General features: G+C 42.3%; 1 protein-coding gene across 1 annotated transcript in view; it reads left to right on the top strand.

Moving 5' to 3' along the window:
- Positions 1-23,247, top strand: part of cacna1bb (calcium channel, voltage-dependent, N type, alpha 1B subunit, b) — a gene marked incomplete at both ends in the record, with an annotated part of 227,068 nt that overhangs the window by 202,880 nt on the left and 941 nt on the right. The window contains 9 exons of the mRNA XM_080476704.1: positions 5,896-6,001; positions 6,143-6,250; positions 7,753-7,862; positions 9,144-9,325; positions 10,701-10,830; positions 10,921-11,031; positions 14,228-14,266; positions 16,989-17,235; positions 22,582-22,805. Of these exons, the coding sequence (XP_080332830.1) occupies positions 5,896-6,001; positions 6,143-6,250; positions 7,753-7,862; positions 9,144-9,325; positions 10,701-10,830; positions 10,921-11,031; positions 14,228-14,266; positions 16,989-17,235; positions 22,582-22,805 (1,257 nt within the window). The remainder of the gene's footprint in view (positions 1-5,895; positions 6,002-6,142; positions 6,251-7,752; positions 7,863-9,143; positions 9,326-10,700; positions 10,831-10,920; positions 11,032-14,227; positions 14,267-16,988; positions 17,236-22,581; positions 22,806-23,247) is intronic.

Genomic DNA, 23,247 nt, shown 5'->3' with positions numbered 1-23,247 from the left:
CATGAGGGAAATGAGTTAATCTGCACTATGGAAGAGGAGACACAGGTGAATAGGGAGGAGTCAGGTAATCAGACACTGAGGGACAGCAGACAGGAACAGGAAGACCAGTGACCTGAAACAAGGACGATGTGTGAGTTTCAAAATAAGGTCCAGGAAGTGCTCAAACTAAAAGACGGGTAAGAAATACAAACTCATCCCGGGCTGGAGTGAGTCCTGACAGGATGGAGTTGAAACTTGGTCCCCTCAGTCTTCACTCTCTGTATTTATCAATCAGAACATTTGAAGCCTTCTGACTTTCGAAACGTCATGGCCAAAGGAAGTGGCGCTTCAGTGTTTTAGGAAAATGACTCAAGGACAAAAAATACAGGAAGGTATACAGAAGTGTATTTTGCCATTTTTAACCCAAGATGAATAATTTAGACCAATACTGTCAAATGCTAATATGGTGGAGGTAAACAATTAAACATCTCTGAATCAGAGCTGAAATTCTCTGTTACAAAGATGACAATGCATATTGAATTAAAGCAGTGGTTGTAAATTACTCATGGTGATAGTTTAACTGTAGGTAATACAGTACCAGCCTGTCAGTCTCCAATCCGCTTCAAAGAATGACCCTGCATTGTTTACAAGAATACAGTAACGTCTGCAAACCTTCCAGAGTCACTTATTTCAAAGATTTCGACAGAGTGTTTCTTCACATAGATTTCTTAAGCTGAGTACTTCTTTTAGCAAAATGCTCTCATTCCTAAACACATACCTTCCCTCAGGGTCCTTCCCTCTCATACAGGGAATCCTCCGGAGCATCCTCCCTTCTTCTTCCTCTGGGATCCATTCCTGAATCTGTATATTCAACTCGGATGGCATTCCAGTCCATGATATCCTGGAAACCTTATTAACAAGGATTTCTGTGTTTCCCTCTTTTTTTATCCCCCATTCTACCCCCTCCATCCTCTCCTCTGGGTTTTCGGCTGCGTTCTGTTGCCATGTACCTCCTCCCTTCCCTCTTTTTCACCTGGGCACTCTTCGTCCCTCCTCCCATGGCCTCCTACCAACCTCTCCCTCGGGAAGCGGCCGCATGACTTACCGCGATATGTACGAGATGCTTCGCGACATGTCTCCTCCACTAGGTTTGGGAAAGAAATGTCCGCCCCGAATCGCCTATAAGGTAGAACGACTCCTTCCTCCACCCCTTTCTCTCGCCCCGCTCCTCTCTCCCACCACCTCCTCCATCCCTTCACGCCGTCGCTGCTGGTTCCTGCTTCCACCTGTCAAACGTCTCCAGGCTTCTGTTAGTGTGTCGCAGTTGATATCTCCTGTCCCGCTGTTGTGATGTTCTTTCTGTTCGTCTGTGACGCTGCCTGGTCTGCGAGGGTTTGTTGCACTGATTTAATGCAGGGCCATGTAACACTGATAAGAACAGATCAGAAGCATGCGGGGGGAAAAAAAAACAGTACGACAAATTTATATAGTCTTCTTCAAGTGAAAACGCATCATTTGTTTTTTCTTTTCAGAAATGTTTACATTTGCACAACATTTCTGTCGATTTGTTAGTTAAAGCGACAGTAATTCCATGCCTGCATGATGTGAGTGGAGGTTAAACCCATTTAGAACTGTTATCAGTCCTGAGTTCTCCTTGTAACCTCGTCTTGCTTCTTGTTTGGATGGCGCGGCTGTCTTGGCGCTCCTGGTGTCAGCAGCAGGTGGCTGTTTGCTTCAAACAAGCTCTGATGGATTCAGCGTGCGCCATCTGTCCAGCAAGCATCACAAGTTAAAGTTAGAAAGATGAAGAAGGGGAAACATCAGGAGGATCGGCAAGCTATTTCAACATTTAATAGCTTTAATAACTTGCAATAATTTGCTGATATCCATCTTTCTTCAGACACTTCAAATATTTATGATGCCAAGGGTTCGTCCCCGAAAAGATCTGGAATGTCACCGGTTTTCATTCTTGTTTTAGGAATCTAGATATTTAATTCTTGTTTTATTTTAAGAGAAACCCTATCAAAAGATTTAAGATTTTAATTATTGGCCTGAAAAGAAATGCTTAGTGACAAACGCTCAGGGTGCAGCACATTTCTGTCAGCAAGACTGTGAAGCTGGTGTTAAATTACAAGCATCGCATCTTGGAAGTTTGTGTACTGAAAACAAAAGAAGCTTCCAGGAATCACGACCTTAGAGCCAGACCAGAATGAGACAAGATCTTAATCATGGAGAGTTGCTCATGTAGACTTTTTAAATGTAATGTAGACATGTGAACTTCAATCGATTAAAATCAAAAAATCATTAGTTGGGTTGTTTTTGACTTTGAATTCAATGACGCAGTTTGCAGTATAGCTGCAATCTCGCTAATGGATGTTCAAACATGTTTGAAATTGAAGCCAGGTCATTTTCCCAAGACGTCATTGAAAGATTTATTATCTTGACGGTGTACATTGATAAATATTGTTGTGCGGTGTAATCTCAGGCTGCATCTTCAGTTAGCTGCTGTCTGGACAAATTCAACCAAATTGATAAATAAAGATGAGGTGCATTGCTTTCAACTTGGTCGACAGTATTCCTGCAAACATGAATGAGTCGCATGACAACAAAAGAAAGCCCATGCAGATAAATGACAAACATTGTCAAAACCAAATTAAACAAAAACACAGATTCAGGCCTTTTTTCAGGTGAAAATGAATACATTTTGTTGCATTTTGAGAGTCTGTTACCACAACAATGTTGTTTGGAGCCACTGAAAATGCAACTTTTTGAAAAATGCTCTGACTCTGTGTAGAAGGCGGAAATGCTGCTACTGTATATGTGCATATGCAGTAAATTGTTATTCTACACAGGCGCTAGTTGAATGACAACAAATGTCATGACTGTTTGACAGTCACCAAAATAACAATCCAAATTGGCCGTCTTTCCGTACGAATGACCGTTTACTCATTGTTTTCCCCTGTACTCGTGTGTGATTTTATTACAAAAACAATTAACAGCACCTACTAGTGGCCCTACTGGAGAACTACATAGTTTTCAGCAGTTCTCCCATTTCCATGTAAACAGACATTTTAAAATGTTGTGTGTAAATGCAAAATGTTTCGAAACAAGGAACGCAAAAATGTTGTGTATTTCACTTGAAACATTATCGGGCTCTAAATCGTGCCCGTATACTCAATATTAGTTTCCTAGCTCGCATTTTTTGCCTCGTCTAATGAAGTTTAGTTACATTTATTACAGAGTGCATCATTAATAAACAATATTTCTCATATAGATTGACTTGACGTTGTTGAATGTCAGATTCATTTTCCAAAATTACCAACTCTCCAAGTGTAAAGTTCCCAGTTCGACAGCATTCAGAAGTATATTTACCATTACAAAGTGGGATTTTTCCCAAACTACTCAGCGATATGCAGTATTGTTAAACAGTACTGGACCATTTCAACCCTCTTCCTATCATCTCCTGAACTGAGTGAAGCAGAACTTGTCCCGGGTTTGCTTGACTTGATATTCCGCAGTCGGAGTTGAGTCCACACCTGAACAGTCCTGCATCCAGACTGAATGCGAGTGTTCTGGTGGTGCACAGCTGTCAGAGCGAATCACGGTTAACACGGCGCTGCCCTTGCCCCAGTTCTAAACGTCTGACGTGGCCACATCTCCAAATATAACTCTTGTTTTTGTGAATCGACGGAGGGAAAGACATAAACAAAGACACGCAGGCGGACCAGTGGGGCACTTGAGTGCGCCGCTCGGATTTTATGTTCCCGCTTCACATTTGTCTGTTTGTTTCCCCTCCTTCTGCCACCTCGCCATTGATCACACACAAAGCTCGCTCTCATCCCGACGAGCACATCTCACCCCGAGAGCTACAACTGTCCCCGTTACCCCGTAGTCTCCGCTTTTATGTTCCGTCTTCAGGCGAAGCGTCACCACTGTCTCTTCTCTCGCCCTCTCCAGGGATTTCACTCCTTTCTTCTCCGCTGTAACTTCCCCTCAGCGGATCCTCACACCTGCTTGTGTTCATGTTGTTGTTCCTCAGTCTCCTCTGCATGTGGACGGCTTCTTGTCTGCTGTCATGCTTTTCCTTGAGTTGTGACAAAACAAGACTTCCCTTATGGAAAAGCTCTTCAGTCCTTTCTCTCTTTCTATGTTTCTTTTTTACCTCTGCTCTGCTTGAAGAAAAGAGTGGCTGTCGGTCTCTGTGGTTCTTTGCTCTGCTGCTTGCTTTAATCTCTGCTGTGAAACACACGATACTAACTCTGACATGCATGCTCACATGAATCACTCATCCACCAGCTGTGCATGGATTTATGCTGACCGGTGTTTTTGTTTCAGGTCTCCTGTTCTACTATCAAAATGATGGTTCATTCCTTGCTGAGCGTTGTTTGCTCATCATTTTAAGTGGTTTAATACAAAAAAATAAATAAAAAATCAAGAGCGATTCATTTCTAATTGAGCCTCTGTGCTGCTGAGCTGTTGTTGCTAATAAGCGCAGCATCATCGTGACATTTTAAATTGCTTGTTTGGTTTTTAACCAACACCCAATTTAAAGTACATTCAATTTACGTCACGAATAGAACCGAGAAAAGCAGATCGTCAAATCGGGGAAACAGGAAGTAGTAGAAATAGTTTATTCAGGATGGTATATTTAGGGCAGCTGTAGCAGCCAGCTCCCTCGTGTCGCATCGAAAAACAAGTACCTGATTTGAGTTCTGGCTTGAGGCCTTTGTGTGCAATTTGAAAACTTGTTTTACTGTTCAGGTTGTACTTTGCCTTCACCCACAGTGAGCTGGAACAAGAAGCGAGAATCAAAATAAACCAAACTGTATTTATATAGCCCTTTTAGTACAAAAGTATTTTCCAGGTTCAAAACAGAATAAAAACAGGGTAATACCCAAGGGTGATACTTTTAACAACATGAACATTCTTCGCAGCCCTCAAGAGTTTCCAGCAGGCTCCATAAAGGAAGAGCACAGTGCTGGGGAACAGCCTCACTGGAGGTTCTTGTATTAATGGTGGGAATGATTAATAGGCCGGTCCCACGGGACCTGAGGGTTCAATCTGGTTCATAAAATAAAAGTAAATCTTGTGAGATAAGAAGGCGCAAAAGCATTAAGACTTAAAAAAAAAAAAAAAAGATGGATGAATGAATCAATAACAATTACCCAGGTCTGTTTTGGATTCTACCAAGTGATTTAATTTGGTTTTATTGGTTTAATTCATTGTCGCGTGTGAATGTAATTTTAATTTCTTCAGAGCAGTAAAAGCCTCAGGTGGGTAACAGCCTCCATGTTGGGAAGTAGTGATCTAGAGGTCTCCACCTTGTTAGAAGAAATCTTTTTTGTTTCTGTATTTGAAAGTTGGAGGCGCCGTTTACATTTTCATGTGACAACGCAAGTCTTTTGTTGTGTTCTGGGTGTGTGTTTTCACCACAACGGTGCTTGGAGCCACTGAAAACATAATTTTTTAAAAACGGCCATTAAGGTTGACCTTTTGGAAGTAACTCCATCACCATGGAAACGGGGGACTTTTCTTTAAACGCCCTGGTACTCCGCATGAGCACCACGTCCACATTAAATTGTTCTTTTGCGTGAGTCGATACAGCTTACTGCTTCTCATAAAGATTGGATGAACAAACACATCCGTAGAAATTCTCTACATGATTAGTATTTCAATTAAGTGAAGTTGAATTTGAATGAAACGCTCCATTCACTGGAAAAAAAAAAAGAATTTTTCTGGTAGTGGGTCTCTTTTCTCAGTTCTATGTATAATTTCCTCGAATGTTATATAGAAAACCATTCGGCCAAGTTAACAACACATATGAGAAAAGTATATTGAAATAGCCCTCCTTTCCCTGCGCTCTGTTCTTCTTCCCTGGTTTACTGTGTCTCCCTCTTTGGCCTCCCTCCCTCTCAGCGATTGGTGAGGATGAACATGCCAATCTCAGACGACAACACGGTGCATTTCACCTCCACGCTGATGGCCCTCATTCGTACCGCCCTGGAGATCAAGCTGGCATCTGGTGAGAAACTAAAACTACAACATCCAGAATCCCCCGGCGGCCGCGCTGAAGGCTCTGATGATGATGATGTGATCAGTGTGGTGCTGATGTGATGTGACAGGTTTTGTCGGTGGGGGTGGGGGGGGGCTGTTCTGTCTGCAGGGGTTCTGGCACAGCATTTGTGTGACGTGGACCTGAAGAGAGAGATAAACCGAGTGTGGCCCAGCCTCTCGCAGAAGACCGTGGACCTGCTGGTGACCCCGCATAAATGTAAGGAAAAGTCAAGTAGTGATTCCAACTTGTATCAGAAATGTATTTTTGCATATGTATTAATTGAGTTTTTGTTATTTTCGATGAAATAGATATGTAACATTAAACTTAGGATTTGTATTCCCCCCTGCAGGTGCTAGGCTAGTCGGAATGTCCCATCAGGATCACTGAAAGGTGATCCTGTGAATGACATTTATTATCTCCTCACCCTGGCAGCTGCCAGTAGGTGGGAAATGTCAGAAAGCCAGTGAACAATCGCTGCTTGCAGTTCATGTGGCGGCGGTTCGAAAAATTGGGAAAGTAGCAGCAAACCGAGTGACTCCCACCAAGAACAAATTGTCATGAGTTGGTTGTTATATGTCCAAATGTGCAGCTCTATTCGATTGTTTCACGTCTCTACATAAAAAGAGATTCCGAGGCAGGGAAAGTGAAACAGCATAAAGTTGGTTGAGGGCCGAGACAGAACAATGTCCGTGATTCACCCAGACTCTCCACTGTGCTCTGATCTACCACCAGAGGTCCTGGAGTTTATGTGCATTCTGGGAGGAAAGTCTCAGTGTGTCACACTTTGTTGTGTACAAACTGTGGAGCTGCAGAGTAAACAGGATAACTGTCAGTGCCCAGAAGTTCCTATGTTGCACATAAGTCAACTCGGCCATGACGGTTTGGTTTTGGGAAGCAGTGATTCCATTACTGGGTATCGGGGCCAATACGGTGTACTAGTACTCGCAAAAGATCCCCAGTAGAACTGGGCGACATCAGCAGTCGGTAGACAAGAGAGGACAAGTGATGTCATCGGTTTGGAGATTCTTTAATATTAAAGACAAGTAAGACAGAATGTAAATAATGTTTAGTCAAAATATCAAGAGGAGGAGAAAGTTAATTCGTACAACAGCAGTTTAATCACCTGAGACATTTTGGTCCTGCAGAGTTAGTCTGATGTTGAAAAGGTAATTCTTTAGAACCACTTCCTCTTTTATCTGTTGAGTATGGTCAGATGTTCATACCTGGATTTAGAGACGAGTCGGTGGTTCATGTTTTATAGGGCTCAAAGAAGGCAGCAGAGTCAAAGTTGGCACCCTTCAATCTAAATGTTTTCTTGTATTTGTCGGAAGTGCTGGACAAATTAGTCCAATTGATGGAGGCTTATCCTCAGAAGACTCAAGAGAGCTGTTAATGATATCTTGGTTCCAGATACCTTAATTCATCTTCAAAAGTAGGGAAAGTATCTGCCTTGATGGGTCATATTATTGTGGCTGAATTGACCCAGACAATCTTCTTTGTTTTGATTGTCAAACAGATTCCTGAGAAGCAACAATTCCTTGACGGGGTGTGCATTCCTGATAATGTCATTTGTTGATAATCAATGCAAACTCTGCTCTTTAGGGCTTATTCTGAGCTGCATGACGCTCTGAATCCCACCAGCTGCTTCCTGGACTGCTGCTTTGTTATTCATCTGGCGCCATCTACTGTTCACATAGAGGAACTGTGTGTCTCTGCAGATAACGAGCTGACCGTGGGGAAGGTCTATGCCGCTCACATGATCTTTGACTACTACAAGCAGAATCGTGCCAAGAAACTCCAGCAGCTGAATTCTTCGGGGGGACCTCAGGTAAAGTGTATAGAACGTAATGGGGGTGATTTTAAAAAAAGTAAGGTAACTGCAGCAGTTCAGCCTGGAAGCAATGGATTATTTTAGTGAGATCCACTGCTCTGCTCTTTATTATATGAAACCCAGTTTTAAACACTTTGTGGCATTTTGTATGACAGCTTGTGAGGATTTTAATCTTATTTTTTCTTATTATTAGTTTTTTCTTATATAATATATGTTCGAAAATATATACTTGATTCTTTTGCCACTATTACTGCAACTTTATTGACACTGTTTTGTTACTACTTGTACTTTATTATACTTCTACACTTTTACTGACACTTTATTAATACTTTTTTTTACTACTTGTACTGACTGATACTTTTTCACTATTGCTGGTACTTTATTGATCTTTTTTTAATATCGGTGTTATTACACCTACATATCATCGTCTCTCTCTCAGACACACAATCCACAAAATGAAAGAGCTATTGCTGTTTGAACTTAGTAGTGGCATTATAGAAATTCCATTTGTCATTCAACCTTATCAACTTTAAAGCTGTTATATTATAATTCACCAGTAATTTTAACAAAGGACTTGATAGATTTCAAAGGTGTCTCCAACACTAATAAATACACAGCGATGAACCCCCCCCTAAAAAAATATCTAATTTCAGCCATCAGATTTTCAGTGTGACCCAACTGAAAACGTCAATTCCTAGTAACTTCTAAAATATGCAATATTACTATTTGCAACCAAATGTTACATCCTTTTTTACATCCTTATGGCCCAATGATTTCAATCTGTGGTGAACAGAGGATTTTTGTTGCTTTCTCGCTTCATCCTGTTTGCTGTGTTCTTAAAAATGCACTGTTGATGAAAGTAGTTGTTTAACTTAAAGAAAGCACACTGTTTTCACTTAGATTGACTCACCTTTATGCCATTATGGTTCTAATTTGGACAAACGCCAGTTTGGGATGAATAATGTTGGTAAAATGCAGTGATGCACCGATACCAATACCAATATCAGGTCTGTTACTACACAGAGTACTTGTGGTTAACAGCTTTAAAAAAGAGAAATATCGGCTCACTGCTATGAAAGAAATTTTTTTTTAGCTCCTTAAGAAACTAATATTTCTATTGATTGGATGCAGACCACAATAGAGGTAAAATAGTTCAACAAGTTCTCGAAATGACTCAAAGCAATGTTATATTCTCTCTTTTGGATGTTTGAATGTGAAAGATTTCCTTTTAAGATGAGTTTTTTCTCTGTTTGTTTTCACTGTTGTGTCCTGCAGCTCGGTAAACTGGGGGCGTTGTTCCGCCCCGTGCTGCCGCTCACTCAAATAGCAGAAGCAGAGCCGCCCTTCCCCAGCCCCCCACCTGCCACGCAGCCCCTTCCAATCCAGCCGGAGCCAGAAGCCAAAGCCGACGTCCCGCCGATCACCGCCATCACAAGCACGTCCATCGACAGGGACACAGTGTGAGTGGCTCTCCTCCAGTGTCCAGGGGAGAAAAGAAACAGCTTCGTTCGTGTAGTGAGAACAGAGAACTTTCACAGGGATCCATTGTTTCACTGCTGCAGCAGAGTAACCTGAACAATGCAGCTTTCAGTGGGAAGTGGCTTCTCTCAGGAACTCAGTGGTGAAGAGAAAATGTAACGTGAGAAAAAAGCGGTCAGGCAGAGATGTTTTCACTTCAGGGTAAAATGACAGAAGTAAATGGGCGTCATCGGCATCGAGTCATACATCATTATTGTACGTGTTCACTGTGAGAAACAATAAAACAACAGACAAGCACATATTCACACAATGTTTTCAAGTGAAAATGGAAAACCTTTGTTGCGTTTTGGGATCCGTATGCATGACAACGGAGCTCGGAGCCACTGAAAATGGGATTTCTTTGAAAACACTTCCAACTCCATCTCAATGGTGTGTAGTTTCATTACAAAAACAACCAACAGCACCCACTAGTGGCCCTACATGAAAAGTAAATCGTTCTGAGCCGTTTCTGTGCAGGCGGACGTCGTTTTTTAAAACATTGGCATATAGATACGAAACACAAAAACCAAGTATTGAAACATTATCGTGTAAATAGGGCCTTATTCTTGTGTGAAAACAATCGTGTACATGAACCCATCATGACTTCTGTCTTAATAGCAGTAATTTGCAATATATTCTGAGTAAGGTAATGCTCTTGTCACACTAAATAACATTGAAATGTATCCAGTTTCTCTCACTCAGGTAGAAATGTCTTTTCATCAGTATACAAAAGATGGTCTGATTTCATTATTCAGTAGTACTTGAACTCTTCAGTCACACTTTCAAATGTCTCTTCCTGAGGCTTCCTTTCTTTTCATGCAGCTGCTGTAAAGTAGATTCTGCTTAACTTGTATAAGGTCTAATTCTAAAGTTTGGCTCAGCATAATAGTGATAGATTGTGGTTGCTTGTGTTTTTCTCAGTCACTGTGAATTAAACACATGTGGGAAAGTAACTATAGTGTAAGTTTTCATAGCCTCTCAAAAGTATTCTTTCCATGGCTTTCAGTAGTATTTGACTCAGTCTAATCAGCCGAAGTTACACCATTTAGTTCAAAAAAGATGCTCAATGTTTCATGGAAGAAACACATTCATGATTGTAATTTATGTTGACAACAATAAGCATTAACTAAACCTCTTTTTTTATTGGACATTTGTCATGTTTCTGTCAGGAGGACTGAGTGAACTCAAGATTAATCATAAATATCAGTTTGTTACTGTGGAATTCTGTGTGTCATATTAATGCGCTACGTGTTACTCACTGGTCTGTCGATACCCTCTAAACATTACAACTCCAAACATGTATGTGTTCATGTTCAGATTGAGCCAGAGGAGCGCCATAAAACATTCCCAGTCTGGGGACGTTTCTCAGGCACTTCAGAGGCCAAAAACCCGAAGGAAGCTGCAGCGAGGCCAGTCGGAGGATGTACAATATTCCACCAGACCCCAGGTACTAAATGTTTTTGGTTTTTTTTAATTCTACCTGAGCACTCTTCTGGCTCGGTTTGACTCCTGTGGTTTCTCTTTTGTTTTCTTCCAGGAACAGGTTGAAATGAAGCAGGTGGAGAACACTTCCGACACAGAGGGTTACCCCAGCCTGGAAGGCCACTGCCGAGCGGCCTCTCTGCCCCGCCTCAACGCCGAGTACTACGTAAGCTCCTCAACGGAACGCCTCGTGTTTTATCGCTCACAGAAATCATCTCTTCACAGATATTTTCCTTTTGCAGTTCTGAGACAGTATAAACTGAAATGAAAATGTAAAAAAAAAAAAAAAAAAAAAGACTGACGGGCGGCTGAATGGGAGCCGGTTAGTGAAAGCAGCCGTGAGCAAAAGGCAGCGGAGTCGCTTTCTGTCAGACCACATCAGCTCAGTGAGCTGACCTCCACCTCTCCAGGATGAAAACTTCACATATTTCATAGATACGGGATAGAGAGAGACAACATGCAGTCAATCTGGTGACAGTTGTTTTCATTAGGTGATGTCTCGTTAGATATCAGAACGCTCAAGTCAAAAAGTGAAAATGTTGTTCAAACATTGATTAGCTGAATAAATGTTTTGATAATTTTATCCCTAACTTACTAATAGAGTATCTTAACTGACAATCAACCGCTTCACTCAGATACAGAACTTGTATCTCTTATGTGTTTTACATGATATTTGATGTCAGAGCAAACCAACCTGACTATACGCCTGTCCCTTTAAGAGCCAGGTGCACTTTCACCTTGGCGCATCACAATTACTGTATGAGAAAGGGTTTGCCTTTCCCACTGTGTCATTTACTGAAGGTCGGATGTTAGTTTCTCAAGCCCCATTTACGTGACAATGACAAGTGAAAACAGAAAAAAGAATTAGCTTTTTGGTTTCCATTTACACCACAACGGTGCTCGGAGCCACTGAAAGTGCACTGACTCTGTCTCCATGGAAACGGGGGGGAAAGCGCAGCTTTTCTGAAACACTGCTACTGCGTGTTATTTCGTTACAAAACAAGTAACAGCACCTACTAGTGGCCTGGCATGAAAACTACATAATTTTCTGCATTTCTGCCGTTTCCGTGTAAACCGACCTGTTATCAACAATAATGCGTTTTCATTCTAAACATCCTGTAAATGAGGCCTAAAACCTACGGAAATTATATTTTCCAAGAGGCGACAGGCCTTTTCTCACATTGATCTGAATGGAAACACTGGGGTGCTTCTTATTTGTTCATGATAGATTTTCTAATAAGTACATTGAATGTCAACTTTTGACAGAAGAAACAAAGAATGTATACGAATTGTTGCAGAACTCATTATTAATGTAGAAACAATCATTACTTGACATTGTTTATGATAATTACAATTTTGTGGCGTCAAGCTTAATGTGGCATGCAGACAAATTTATTTTGATTACAGAGTTTAATTGGAAATATACTGCAATGTTCTAATCTCATTTCATTACATCGCATATGTCTCAGGATATCCAGTTTATTAGTATTGCTCAGCATGTCGGTATCTTTTAACATTTGATCCAGTTGTTTTCTTCAGGATTCATGTTTTTCACCTGCAGTCAGATCAGCTGAGTTCTGCATGACTGCTTCAAAACTTTCTGTTCATCTGTGTTTCACTTGTTCTCGACCACTTTGATTTTTACGACTGTGACTTCCAGTCGCTGCTCTCGTCTGCTGCGTGGTGATTTTCCTGTCCCTCATTTGTGTTTTCTGAATTGTCCCACCTGTCTGACTCTGTGTGTGCAGCTTTGCTCTCTGTGTTTTCTCTGTGTGTCAACTGTCTCTGTCTCATAACACTGAACATGTGCTTTCCTTATGTTTATGTTGCACACACACTCACACACACACACGCACGCACACGCACGCACACACACGCGATCACACACCTCTCTTTCTCTATGCAAGACCAGGCTGGTGTTTTTCTGTATTGTCTTTTTGTCAAGAACATTTAATGAGAGACCAAATCCAACAATGTGTTAGTTGACATATTTGTTCTTTAAATTCACTTCAATGGCTGCAACAAAGCTCCTTTATATGAGCCTAATATCACTTTTACCCCTTATGTAATTAAAAAAAATAAAATAAAATTTTTATTTTAAATTGGTGAGACGCAAGGTTTCATTCGTCATCCGGACAAATCACGAGGCTGCTCCCCCCCGAGTGTTTCCCTTCAGAACTAAAATTGCCAGAGGGAAACCTTGACATGATGCAACGCAGCGTTAGCAGAGCTTCCCGATACAAAGGCTTTTATGTTTCTCTTTGCATGGAAGTCTCCCTGAATCCCTCCAAACCCGCCCAGGCCTCAGAACTCCTGGAGTCCGGTGTGCGTTGCAGCTGTTTGCCAGCGAACTCGGCTTTCATCTGCGTCTCACAAGGTCTTTTCCTCCAACTTCTGACTCCGATCTTCAGACTTCCGTGTGTTCATGTGGAGAAATGCCACAAAAACATGTGTTCTGTAAACCTGTGCTGATTAAAGGTGTTCAAGTGAGCTTTTCATGTTGGGAAGTTGGTTTCCTGATTGATTACAGGAAGTTAGTTCATGGTGATTACACGCAAACTGATTACTTTGTTCAACTTCCACTAAATTGGGAGTGAAAACCTTTGGGATGGAAGTGAGTTTTAGTCAGGAGATAAATGAGTGAACCAAGAATCGCGATTCTGTTGTTGCATTTATATGTTGGGGGAAATTATGGAGACATAGTCCAACATTTAATATATAAGACTCTATATATACCTGTTCTTAGTTTAAATGCCAATGTGGTATTTCTTTGGATGTTCCATGAACCTTTCACTGTACAACTTTTTTCATACAAACTTAATCACCACATTAGGACCAGCAGAGTTAATTTAACTGCTCAGAGGATCCTGTAGGATTTAGATGCTACATGCTACATGCTAAAGAGTTTCAGGGCTCACACACCAGCGATGCTACATCCTCCACATGTTTATTGACTGATGAGCTCATAAACAGCAAGCTTGGTCCCGCACCTCAAGGCTACTGCTGCCTCTACAGTGAGCATAGGGCAGTACGTAGATAGATGCAAACTCCACACAGAAATGCCTTGAAGTCTGGGCTGAGAGAGATTTCAAGTTTTAAACCAAATGAACTCAAGTGAAAAAAATCAAAGAAACAAAAACTTAACTTTTAAGCTAAAAAAAAAAAATTTTGACCAAAGTCTCTCATATCCAGATGAACACATTTTGGCGTCGGTCTCTTGATGAGATTTGTCGACAACGTACAGAGCATCACCAGCCTCGTCCTCCTTGAGTCTGCTCTCTTCCTCTGTCCTCCCTTCCTCCTGATTTCAATGCTCACTGCTAATGTTGTGCCCACCTCCTCTTGTGTGTGCTGTCTGATAGCGGAGCCACCCTCGCCACGCCCCCGGGACCCACCTGGCAGTATGTACCACCTGTTGTGCCACCTCTCTCTCTCTCTCTCTCTCTCTCTCTCTCTCTTTCTCTCTCTCTCTCTCTCTCTCTCTCTCTCTCTCTCCCATCACCATCTCTCCTCCTCCTCTCGTCCTCTCCTTACTTCTCCTCTCATGTCTGTGTTGGCCACCATGTGCTGAGATCACTCCCTCCCATCACGAACACAGTAATCCTCCAACACTGAACACTCCATTTGCTGATAGACGTTACGATAGCGACATTACGCCCATTGAGCATACCCACATCCCATCCCTGGAGAAGGATGAATGTTCAGGGTATGTCTGCCGCTCTGTGCTGCTTCTCAGCCGTGAGCTGCAGCAGTACGGTGCTACACGTTGGTTAAGTGTGTGTGTGTGTGTGTGTGTGTGTGTGTGTATGTGTGTGTGTGTGTGTGTGTGTGTGTGTGTGTGTGTGTGTGTGTGTGTGTGTGTGTGTGTGTGTGTGTGTGTGTGTGTGTGTGTGTGTGTGTGTGTGTGTGTGTTTACGTTGTGATAGTCGTGTGCAGTTTCTCCCGTGGGTCAGTGTGTGGTTGTGAAACAAGGTAGAGACGGTACTGCTGCATTTCTGCTTTGGACTAAACACTTTCTTTCCACAACACACTTAACAACCCGCCAACTTCTTTATGTCATTGGTTGTTATGATCAGTCTTAAAATCTCGTTTCATCGCAAGACAAAAGATTTGGAAGTGTTTAAGTCTTCTAAAATGGAAAAAAAAGAATCCATTCACATGACTTTCCTCAAAGTGTGGGGAGAAATAAAGGAATTTCGATTCAACATATCAGCCTTTTCCATTAATACACATCTCAAATATGAGATTTTAAGACTGCATTGCTGCATATTAGGAAAACGTACCTGTTGATATGACTATTTCTTCCAGTGTTGTGATATTGTTGTCTCTGACCGTAGCTACAGGCAGACTGTGCGGTAGGAACCAGCAGAATAGCACAACCACCCCAAACCACCGCTCAGCCAGTTTATAAACCAGAGCTACAAAGTGGAATCAAACTCCGGTTTTGGTGAATTAAATCTGAGAAATACAGTTTTACCATAAATCTCTACACATACTCCAAAACCACACTGAATGAAATCTGCAGTAACCAGCAGGCGGGGTGGTACTTTAACTGCTGTCCCAGTTCCCTGTCACACCAGTCTGTTTCCTGGTAGCCGTATTGTCAGCAAGGTAAGAATCAGGTGGGGGTCGTGTCATTGTCCCCGAAGCATTAATCACAATGTTATTCCATGGAGAATCAAAGGTAAATGTAAAGTTTTAAAGGAATACACCATGTAAAATTTACTCTGTATTAACAGGCCATCATAGAGCAATATGTGATGACAGAGAGAGACGAGACGAGCAGAAAGCCTCAGGAACTGACCAAACGTGGAGAAAAAGGGAAAATCATTATCGGACAAGAGTTAATGTGGAATATGTCCTCACAGCCCGAATGGATGATATACTCCAATTCTGTCCTTAAACATTTTATAGATTACCCAAATGAATAATTGTATACATCAGTTTTTAGCTTATTTGAATAAATGTCAGTACAATCTTCTGATCGGGAAATTTACGCAAGTTAGTGAGCCAACCAAAAAACGGGCTCAGCCTTGTGTTAACACTTTGAGCACCGCTTTGAGGGAAAAGCAGCTGATGGGAGGAGCTTTTTGCAATTACGAGATAAAAATCCTATTTGAAAATCTGTGAGAGCTGAAGTGCAACTCGATGCAGATAAATGGTACTAAACTCTAGCTTTAAAGCAGGAGTGTCAAACATAAGGCCTGTGGGCCAAAACCAGCATGCAAGAAGCTCCAATATAGGAGAAACGTTTTGGGACATTTCACTGTATTTTGCACAAGGAAGTTTCATTAAAATTGGCTTTTTGTTGAGATTGAGTGATTTTCTGTAGTTCCCTCATTTATACTCTGCGTCACAACAACACACAATGTAAAAGTTTAGATTTAAAGGTTATTATGGCACCATTGTATTGGTCTGACACACTCAAGATGAAAATGACCAGTATGTCGTCCCTGAGCTGAAATATGTTTGACACCCCTGCTCTAAAGGTAGTACGATGATATGTCAGTGTTTGTCAGCTCGTTTCTCCCATCGGCAAGAACTACAGCTTTCGGCAACTGGCAATAGTGAAAAAAAGTGTAATTAGATGTTTGTCCGAGTAGATCCAATGTCTGTTTCGCGATATTTAGCAATATTTTGGATCGAGCTGCCAAATTTTAGGTCTCGTGACAAGCAGAAGCTATACTTTCTGGAACTATATTTCATGTGTGTGTAGGCACCGGGTATTGTTCAGTTCTTTTAGTGGTGTGTTCCTTTAAATAGAAGATGTGTTATATAATTACCTTGTCAATGATAAAATGTAAGAAGAGACGAGAAGTGCCACAGAGGCCAGTGTCACACCCCACCTCTTCTCTGTTAACTAGCAAACACCTGCTAGTTTTCGTGATTAAAGTAGTTGTAAGTATTCAAGCTGTGACAGAGATGTTTTCATTCTTCTCAAAGTTTTTTTTTTAAACACCCGTTACCTGGAGAAGAACGGCTTTGCTGTCTCAACCAAAGGTTACCATCCACTGGTTGTGTCATTTGTGTGTCGTGGATAGTTTGGTGATCCAGTACAAGTGCTTTGGGTTGGTGCTCTCCTCTGTAATCACGCTTCTCCGTGTGTGTCTTCGCCCCTTTCAGCCGATAGTTGATCTCAGTCCTATACGACGCTCGGCATCCTCGCTGACGCCACAGCGCCACCATCAGGAGGTCGGACTCGGGGAGTACGATCTGGAGCGGCCCGGTCAGACATGTACGGGACCGGGGCAGGGCCAGGACAGAGCCCACCACCATCACCATCACCACCGCTGCCATCGACGCAGGGACAAGGACAAGAAGCAGAAGTCCCTGGACAGAGCAGCGTCGGTGCAGCCATCCAGTACTGTCGGTGAGGATTACTGTTGTTACGATCAGGAATGACTGCATGGATAGTAGCGATCCCTAAGAATGGATATATTTCAGTATTTCAGGCTGGTTTCAGTCTGTCTTACATTGGTAACCACCCATAAGCCCAAGGGAAATATCCTGACCTTCATTCACTGAATCAGCCATCTTTGATCACAAAGGGCCACATGTTCTGTCCAGGCTAAAATCACCAGAAAGACACATTTTCTTTGTAATTTCAATCGCCTTGACAGATTATTTTGGAAGCCATTACTCTAAAATGTGTTTCATGTATAAAATCCTCGTCCGTGTACCAACAGTACTGACAGTACTTTCACTCCTTGTTACCGAAACGAAGCAGAGTCACACTGCATATTGTAATAAACATCTAAAACTTGCGAAGCCGTTTAACCATTGCGCTCGTTGACCATCATAAGCGCAGAAGCTAAAGTTATGTTTAAGTTAACTCCTGAAAAGTTCTATGCAATTGTTTATTTTTGCTGTCCAGCTGCTGCGACAACGAGCAGTCCATCCATCATTAATAGCAAAACGCTAAACACGACGACAGCGTTTGCAGTCGGAGTGACTCTCGTCTTTCCTGTGGGGAAATAAAAAAACAAATAGACTCCTAACAGGTGTTTTCCTGTCATGGCGGAATGAGAAACACACGCAGAGTCCAACTATGTGGTTTTCATCAGGTCTCACGGCTGGGCCTGAGGGTTTGAGGCTGCCAGTCAATTGTTCCACCTTTCTAGTCCAACTTTACTTCCATCGTGATGAAATGTGTGGAAACGCTCCTCTGCGTGGAGATTCCCCGATTTTTCCTCCGTCAGCCAGCAGCTGACTGATCGCTCGCTCCATCAGCAGGTCAGATGTGGAGTCAATTCCTGCCAAGCTGTCAAACACGTTTGTTTTACGGCCCAGTTACAATCACTGTCACTCGAGTTACCTTGTGTTTAGGTCTTAGAGTGAATGAGGGGGAATTCATCCGCTAATTATCTTGGAGTTTATGACTGATTGAATTGGCTGCCGTTCAGATGAAGTCGAACTGCTTTTAGAAAACCCACAAGAAGCGTCTCCAGCGCCACGGAAGAAGATTCTGCTATTATATATGTATTCATAAAACACTGAAGCCTCATGGAGGAATAATTAAAATGTAAACTATAGGGAACCAAAGAGGTCAAAAATTTGATTTGTGATCTGCAGTGACTGCACTTTGGCTTCGTCGTGGAGGATTTCAAAGTATCGAGAGACAAATTAATTCAACGTTGCAGGATCTATTCATCCACATCGGTGTGCGCCGCGTTCACAATGAAACCTGGCAGCTCTCTATCAGAGCAGCAGACAGCCAGCCAGGCTTTCCTTGGATGTCTTAACACAGCAGCGAGAATTCTTTATGGGATTAAAGTTCCATGATCGGGTTATGGAGGTGAAGGGTTTATCTTCATCCAGGGAGTTTTGCATGGCGGCATTTCCATCTGATTAGTGCAGAAAGTCGTCAGCCTTCGCGGGAAAATCGGCTTTGTTGGGGATTTCTTTTCTGACTCTTTCAGCTCCATTTATGAAACTGTGGCCGGCGCTGACGTGCTGAACGTTGTCATAAATGTTACAGATGGATAAGAAAGTGATTGGTTGACGGCGGAACCGTTTCTATAATGTGATGCTTTGTGTTTCGCTTTCTGCACCATCATATTAATGTGAACATGACTTCAGAGCAGAAGGGCGAAAGCTCGCTTCATCATGACTTTCAGTATGAATACAGACCGTGGACGCGGGGCCTCACCAGCTTTCAGACCTCTAGGGTCTTAAGCAGGAGGTGTCGGAAAAATTGTGAAGCAGAATTATAGCACACTCACTGCACACTGCCCATACCTTTAGCTGCCTTCAAAGGTCCTGATCGAAAACATTTTATGAGTGTGGACATATATTATTATTATCTGAAATCCTGCTGCCTAGATAAGAGCCTGGGTTAATTCTGATGTTTTTGTGTAGAGTTTGCATGTTCTTCCACCAAAGACATACTTATTAGATTGGTTGGTGACTTTTACTCAGTGGTATTAAAAGTTATTTCCTCCAGCCATAACCGGAAAACAAGATGGTCCGATCTTACGCACCAGGAAAATGAAATAGGAGCATTAACTGCAATATATAAGGTGATGGTTATTCTTGATTCAAACAGTGGAACCCATAACTCAACAGCAGAATATCAACGAGGTAATGAACCATAACTTGTGCACTGTGATTGCCAACAAAACTCCAGTATTATTAAATCTGTTGTGGGTGAGTTTGTGAAAACGTGCGCTGTATATCCTTGTGAGAGCACACAGATAAAAGTGAAGAAAAAAAAATTCTGAATGTGCTTTTACTTTTTACTGATGCATCCTGATTGAGATCAAGCTGGGTTGTATGTCGGCTCTGAACTTAGATGAGTTTGACTCCTCGGTTCCAGGTTGCCGTTGGTGGTGTGTGGGTCATTGTGTGTCTAAAAGAATCCAGCTGGTATTGTGCCACACGGTGGAGAATGAGTTGTTTGCGTGCGATTTGTATGACTGGACATTATTAGCACTTTCCACATGGATGGAATCCTCAGGTGTGCAACTTCGTGCTAATGCTTGTTGATATAGAATTAAACGCTGTACAGTACAATTGTGTGTTGGAGGCCATGCTCAAAGGTCTTTATTTGCCATCCAGGGTGATCTGCTGGATAGATTACCAGCTGAGCGCCTGGCGGGGTGTTTTTGTGTCAACACTGGAGGGCAGTAGCTCGGCTTTATTGCCGAGATAAAAGGCCACAGCAGACAGGGATTTATGGGCATGTCCATTGAGACAGCGCAAGACCAGCAGCCCTCTGTACGTCAATTAAAATCCACAGAAACCCCACGGGGGGGGGGGGGGAGGGAGGAAGAGGAGAGAGTTTGAGCCCTCGGAGCTCGTCATTCCCAAGGCAGAACTGACACATCGGATTATGATGAATAGGCTTCTGTGTTTCAGTCATCGTGGTTCTAATCTGAAAAACTGGAATTATTCCAGCGCCAAGAAAACTCATTTCACCACAGGACTTTGCCTTATGTCGCACGGCAAGAGTCTGTAAAGTAACACGTACTGTAAAAAGTGAGGGAATTTTACTTTCTTCTGAAAGTTTCCAGGTCGCCATTTGCCAGGAGAGATTCCTACAAGTTATATCACCAGCAATTAGAGATGCATCGATATCACTTTTTAAAGTACGAGTACTAACCTTCGGCTACTTACCAATACCAAGTACTGATATGAGTACTTATTGAATGTCATTAGGACTAATTCCTGCTCCATATGCAAACGATATGCGAACAATTACTGTAACCGGATGTATGACTGAAAAGAATCCTGTGCAGATACCATACATCTACTGAAAGCTGCGCTCAACTTCATCCCCTGGTGAAATGTAAACGTTGTGGCTGCTGCATTTCCTCCGATCCCATGAACTCGTCCAGTCGTTCCACTTTAAAGGTCCCGTTGTTGTGTGACGCTGCTGATGTTTGATCTTGACTGGACGGATTGATTTTAGTCTTTGGGTTCAGGGACCACAGACAGTTCATTATAGAATAGAATAGAATAGAATAGAATAGAATAGAATAGTTTATTGCTGTTGTACAAGTACAATGAAATAAAGGACAACTCTCATGGTGCACGGTACACCTAGAATAAGGCAAAAAGATAAAATCTATAAATATAAGGATTAAAAGCTATAACTATATATACAAGGGAGCCAATAGAAAAAATATATAGAATTTGTAGTGCAAACGATAAGCTTCACAGCCAACAACCAACAGGTATCGATATATTGCAGTCTTTCCATTCCCTGAAACACTGCGGATACATACAGTACTGTATATGCTGATTGTGTCTTCAGACACAATGTTGAGTGCTCAGTGCCGTTATTGTTATGCTTTTTTCACAAGAGGTTGTTTGTGCCTCATGTGAGGTCCTGAGAGAAGTGTGTTCCCAGGAATTTGAAGTCTGTGACCTTCTCTACCGTCCCCTTGGATGGGAAGAGTGGGGGGGGGGGGGGGGGGGGGGGGGGTTCTCTTTCTTCCTCCTGAAGTCCAGCACCAAGTCCTTTGTTTTTGAGGAGTTGAGTGCCAGGCTGTTGAGGGGAGCACCAGGTAGTGAGGTTCAGGACCTCCTCTCTGTAGGCCGTCTCATCGTTGTTGTGGATCATCCCCGCCACACTAGTGTCATCTGCAAATCTAACAAAGATGTTGCTGTTGTGGATCGGCAGAGGGCTGAGTACACAGCCTTGAGGGGCTCCAGTGCTCTCAGTCAGGTCTGAGGAACGACGAGGCCCCGGAATGACCGAGTGTAGACGGTTGGTGAGGAATATGTCTACTGCTCCAAACCAATAAAATGATACCATCATCACTTATCAATGATGGTAACTCCAAATGTGTCCTTTTTTTATGGCCAAAATTAAATGGCAATTTAACATCATGTTGTTTATACAGATGCCTAAAACTACTATGAAATATAATTTCTTCCATTTGATGGTTGTTGAATTAATGCAGTTGACTTAAAATCCGTACGCCTGACTGATGAAAATTAGATTTCAGTTGTATTCTATTTCTGTAGCACCCGAGTGAGAAAGCAAAGAAGCTCAGTCTCGTTCTCCCAGCAGTCTAAACCTTCAGCAGCTTCAATAGAAAACGCTCCAAGGTTGCCCTGAACCACAACCGTACACTTGTATCAGTAGAAAAGTCTTGAGCCTAAAAGCAGAGACTGTGCCAGCCTCCCTAATCTGATCTAATCTGAAATCCTGATCAGATCTGAAATATAAGCAGTTTGGCTTTAATGCTGATGCGAGCAATAAGTCAGCTTCCACTGATGTATCAAGGATTTTTTGAGATCCACTGACACTGTTTTATGTTACTCTAAACCTGTGTAACTCATGGGTCGGGTTGGTTTTGTTAGAAACTCCTGATTTAGAAGATGGATGAAATATTCCTGCAAAGACCTGGCGGGGACAAAACACATCTTAATATTCAGATGACTTATTGTTTGAAGCTGAGTCAGCTAGTTGTCAAACCACCTCAAACTAACTAGAAACTTTATCAAAAATGTAACATTTGTACTCACACACTTGGATGCAAGTACATTTGTAAGTATTATAGGAAAAGATGACGGTCACTACACTGAAAATACATTTGAAGTTAAAAAATCCCAGTTGAACAGTAGGTGAGTGTAACATTATAAAAATGAAGCCGACTACCTATTATTATTACTATTACTATTACTATTACTATTACTACCACTACCTAATTCACGTAAATGTAAAAACCTTCAGCATGTGTGTGTCCCCCCCCCCGCTGTCTTCCAGGTTCGTTTACCGACCCCTCCGCCGAGGACTTGTCCAGAGAGCGAGCGAGGGAGCGGGACCGCAGCCGGCCGCATGAGAGGAGGCACCACTCCTCGGCGGGGGAGAAGCAGCGTTACTACTCCTGCGAGCGTTACGGCAGCAGGGAGCAGTGCCACGCCAGGTCCGCCGGTCCCAGCCGGTCCACGTCCCCGGGCGAGGGGCAGGACTCGGGTTTCCCCAGACAGGTGAGAGATCTGCACTGAGAAGCCATTCATGGCGCGAAACAACTACTTCGTCTAAGAATGTGCAGTAGCAGTGTTTCTGCCGTCTACATGAGACTGAGTCAGAGCATTTTCAAAAAGTCGTTTTTTTCCACAGAGAAGGAGTCAAACCAAAAAGTTCCACCTTGAAACAGTTTTCACCGACTCCGAGTACCATTGTCATGTACACTAAAAATCAAACCTAAGTTTAAATGAGGCCTAAAACCAACCTGGGAAACTTTATATTGCTTTAATCAGAAAGACTCTTGCTTCTCTGTGTTCATTAGTGGGATTTTCAATTTATTGTGATGTTTTGACAAATCAGCGATAAGAGCGGCGATCTGCAGCTCCTTGTAGAAGTAAAAACCTTGTCCTACACTGTTTGGTATGACGGTTCTAAAGTTACATCTGTAATTCACAGCAAAGC

The sequence above is a fragment of the Lipophrys pholis genome, assembly GCF_963383615.2.
Source record: "Lipophrys pholis genome assembly, chromosome: 12".
Classification (NCBI taxonomy): domain Eukaryota; kingdom Metazoa; phylum Chordata; class Actinopteri; order Blenniiformes; family Blenniidae; genus Lipophrys; species Lipophrys pholis.
Note: the sequence above shows the minus strand (reverse complement) of the source record. Positions and strands in the feature narration are given on the sequence as shown.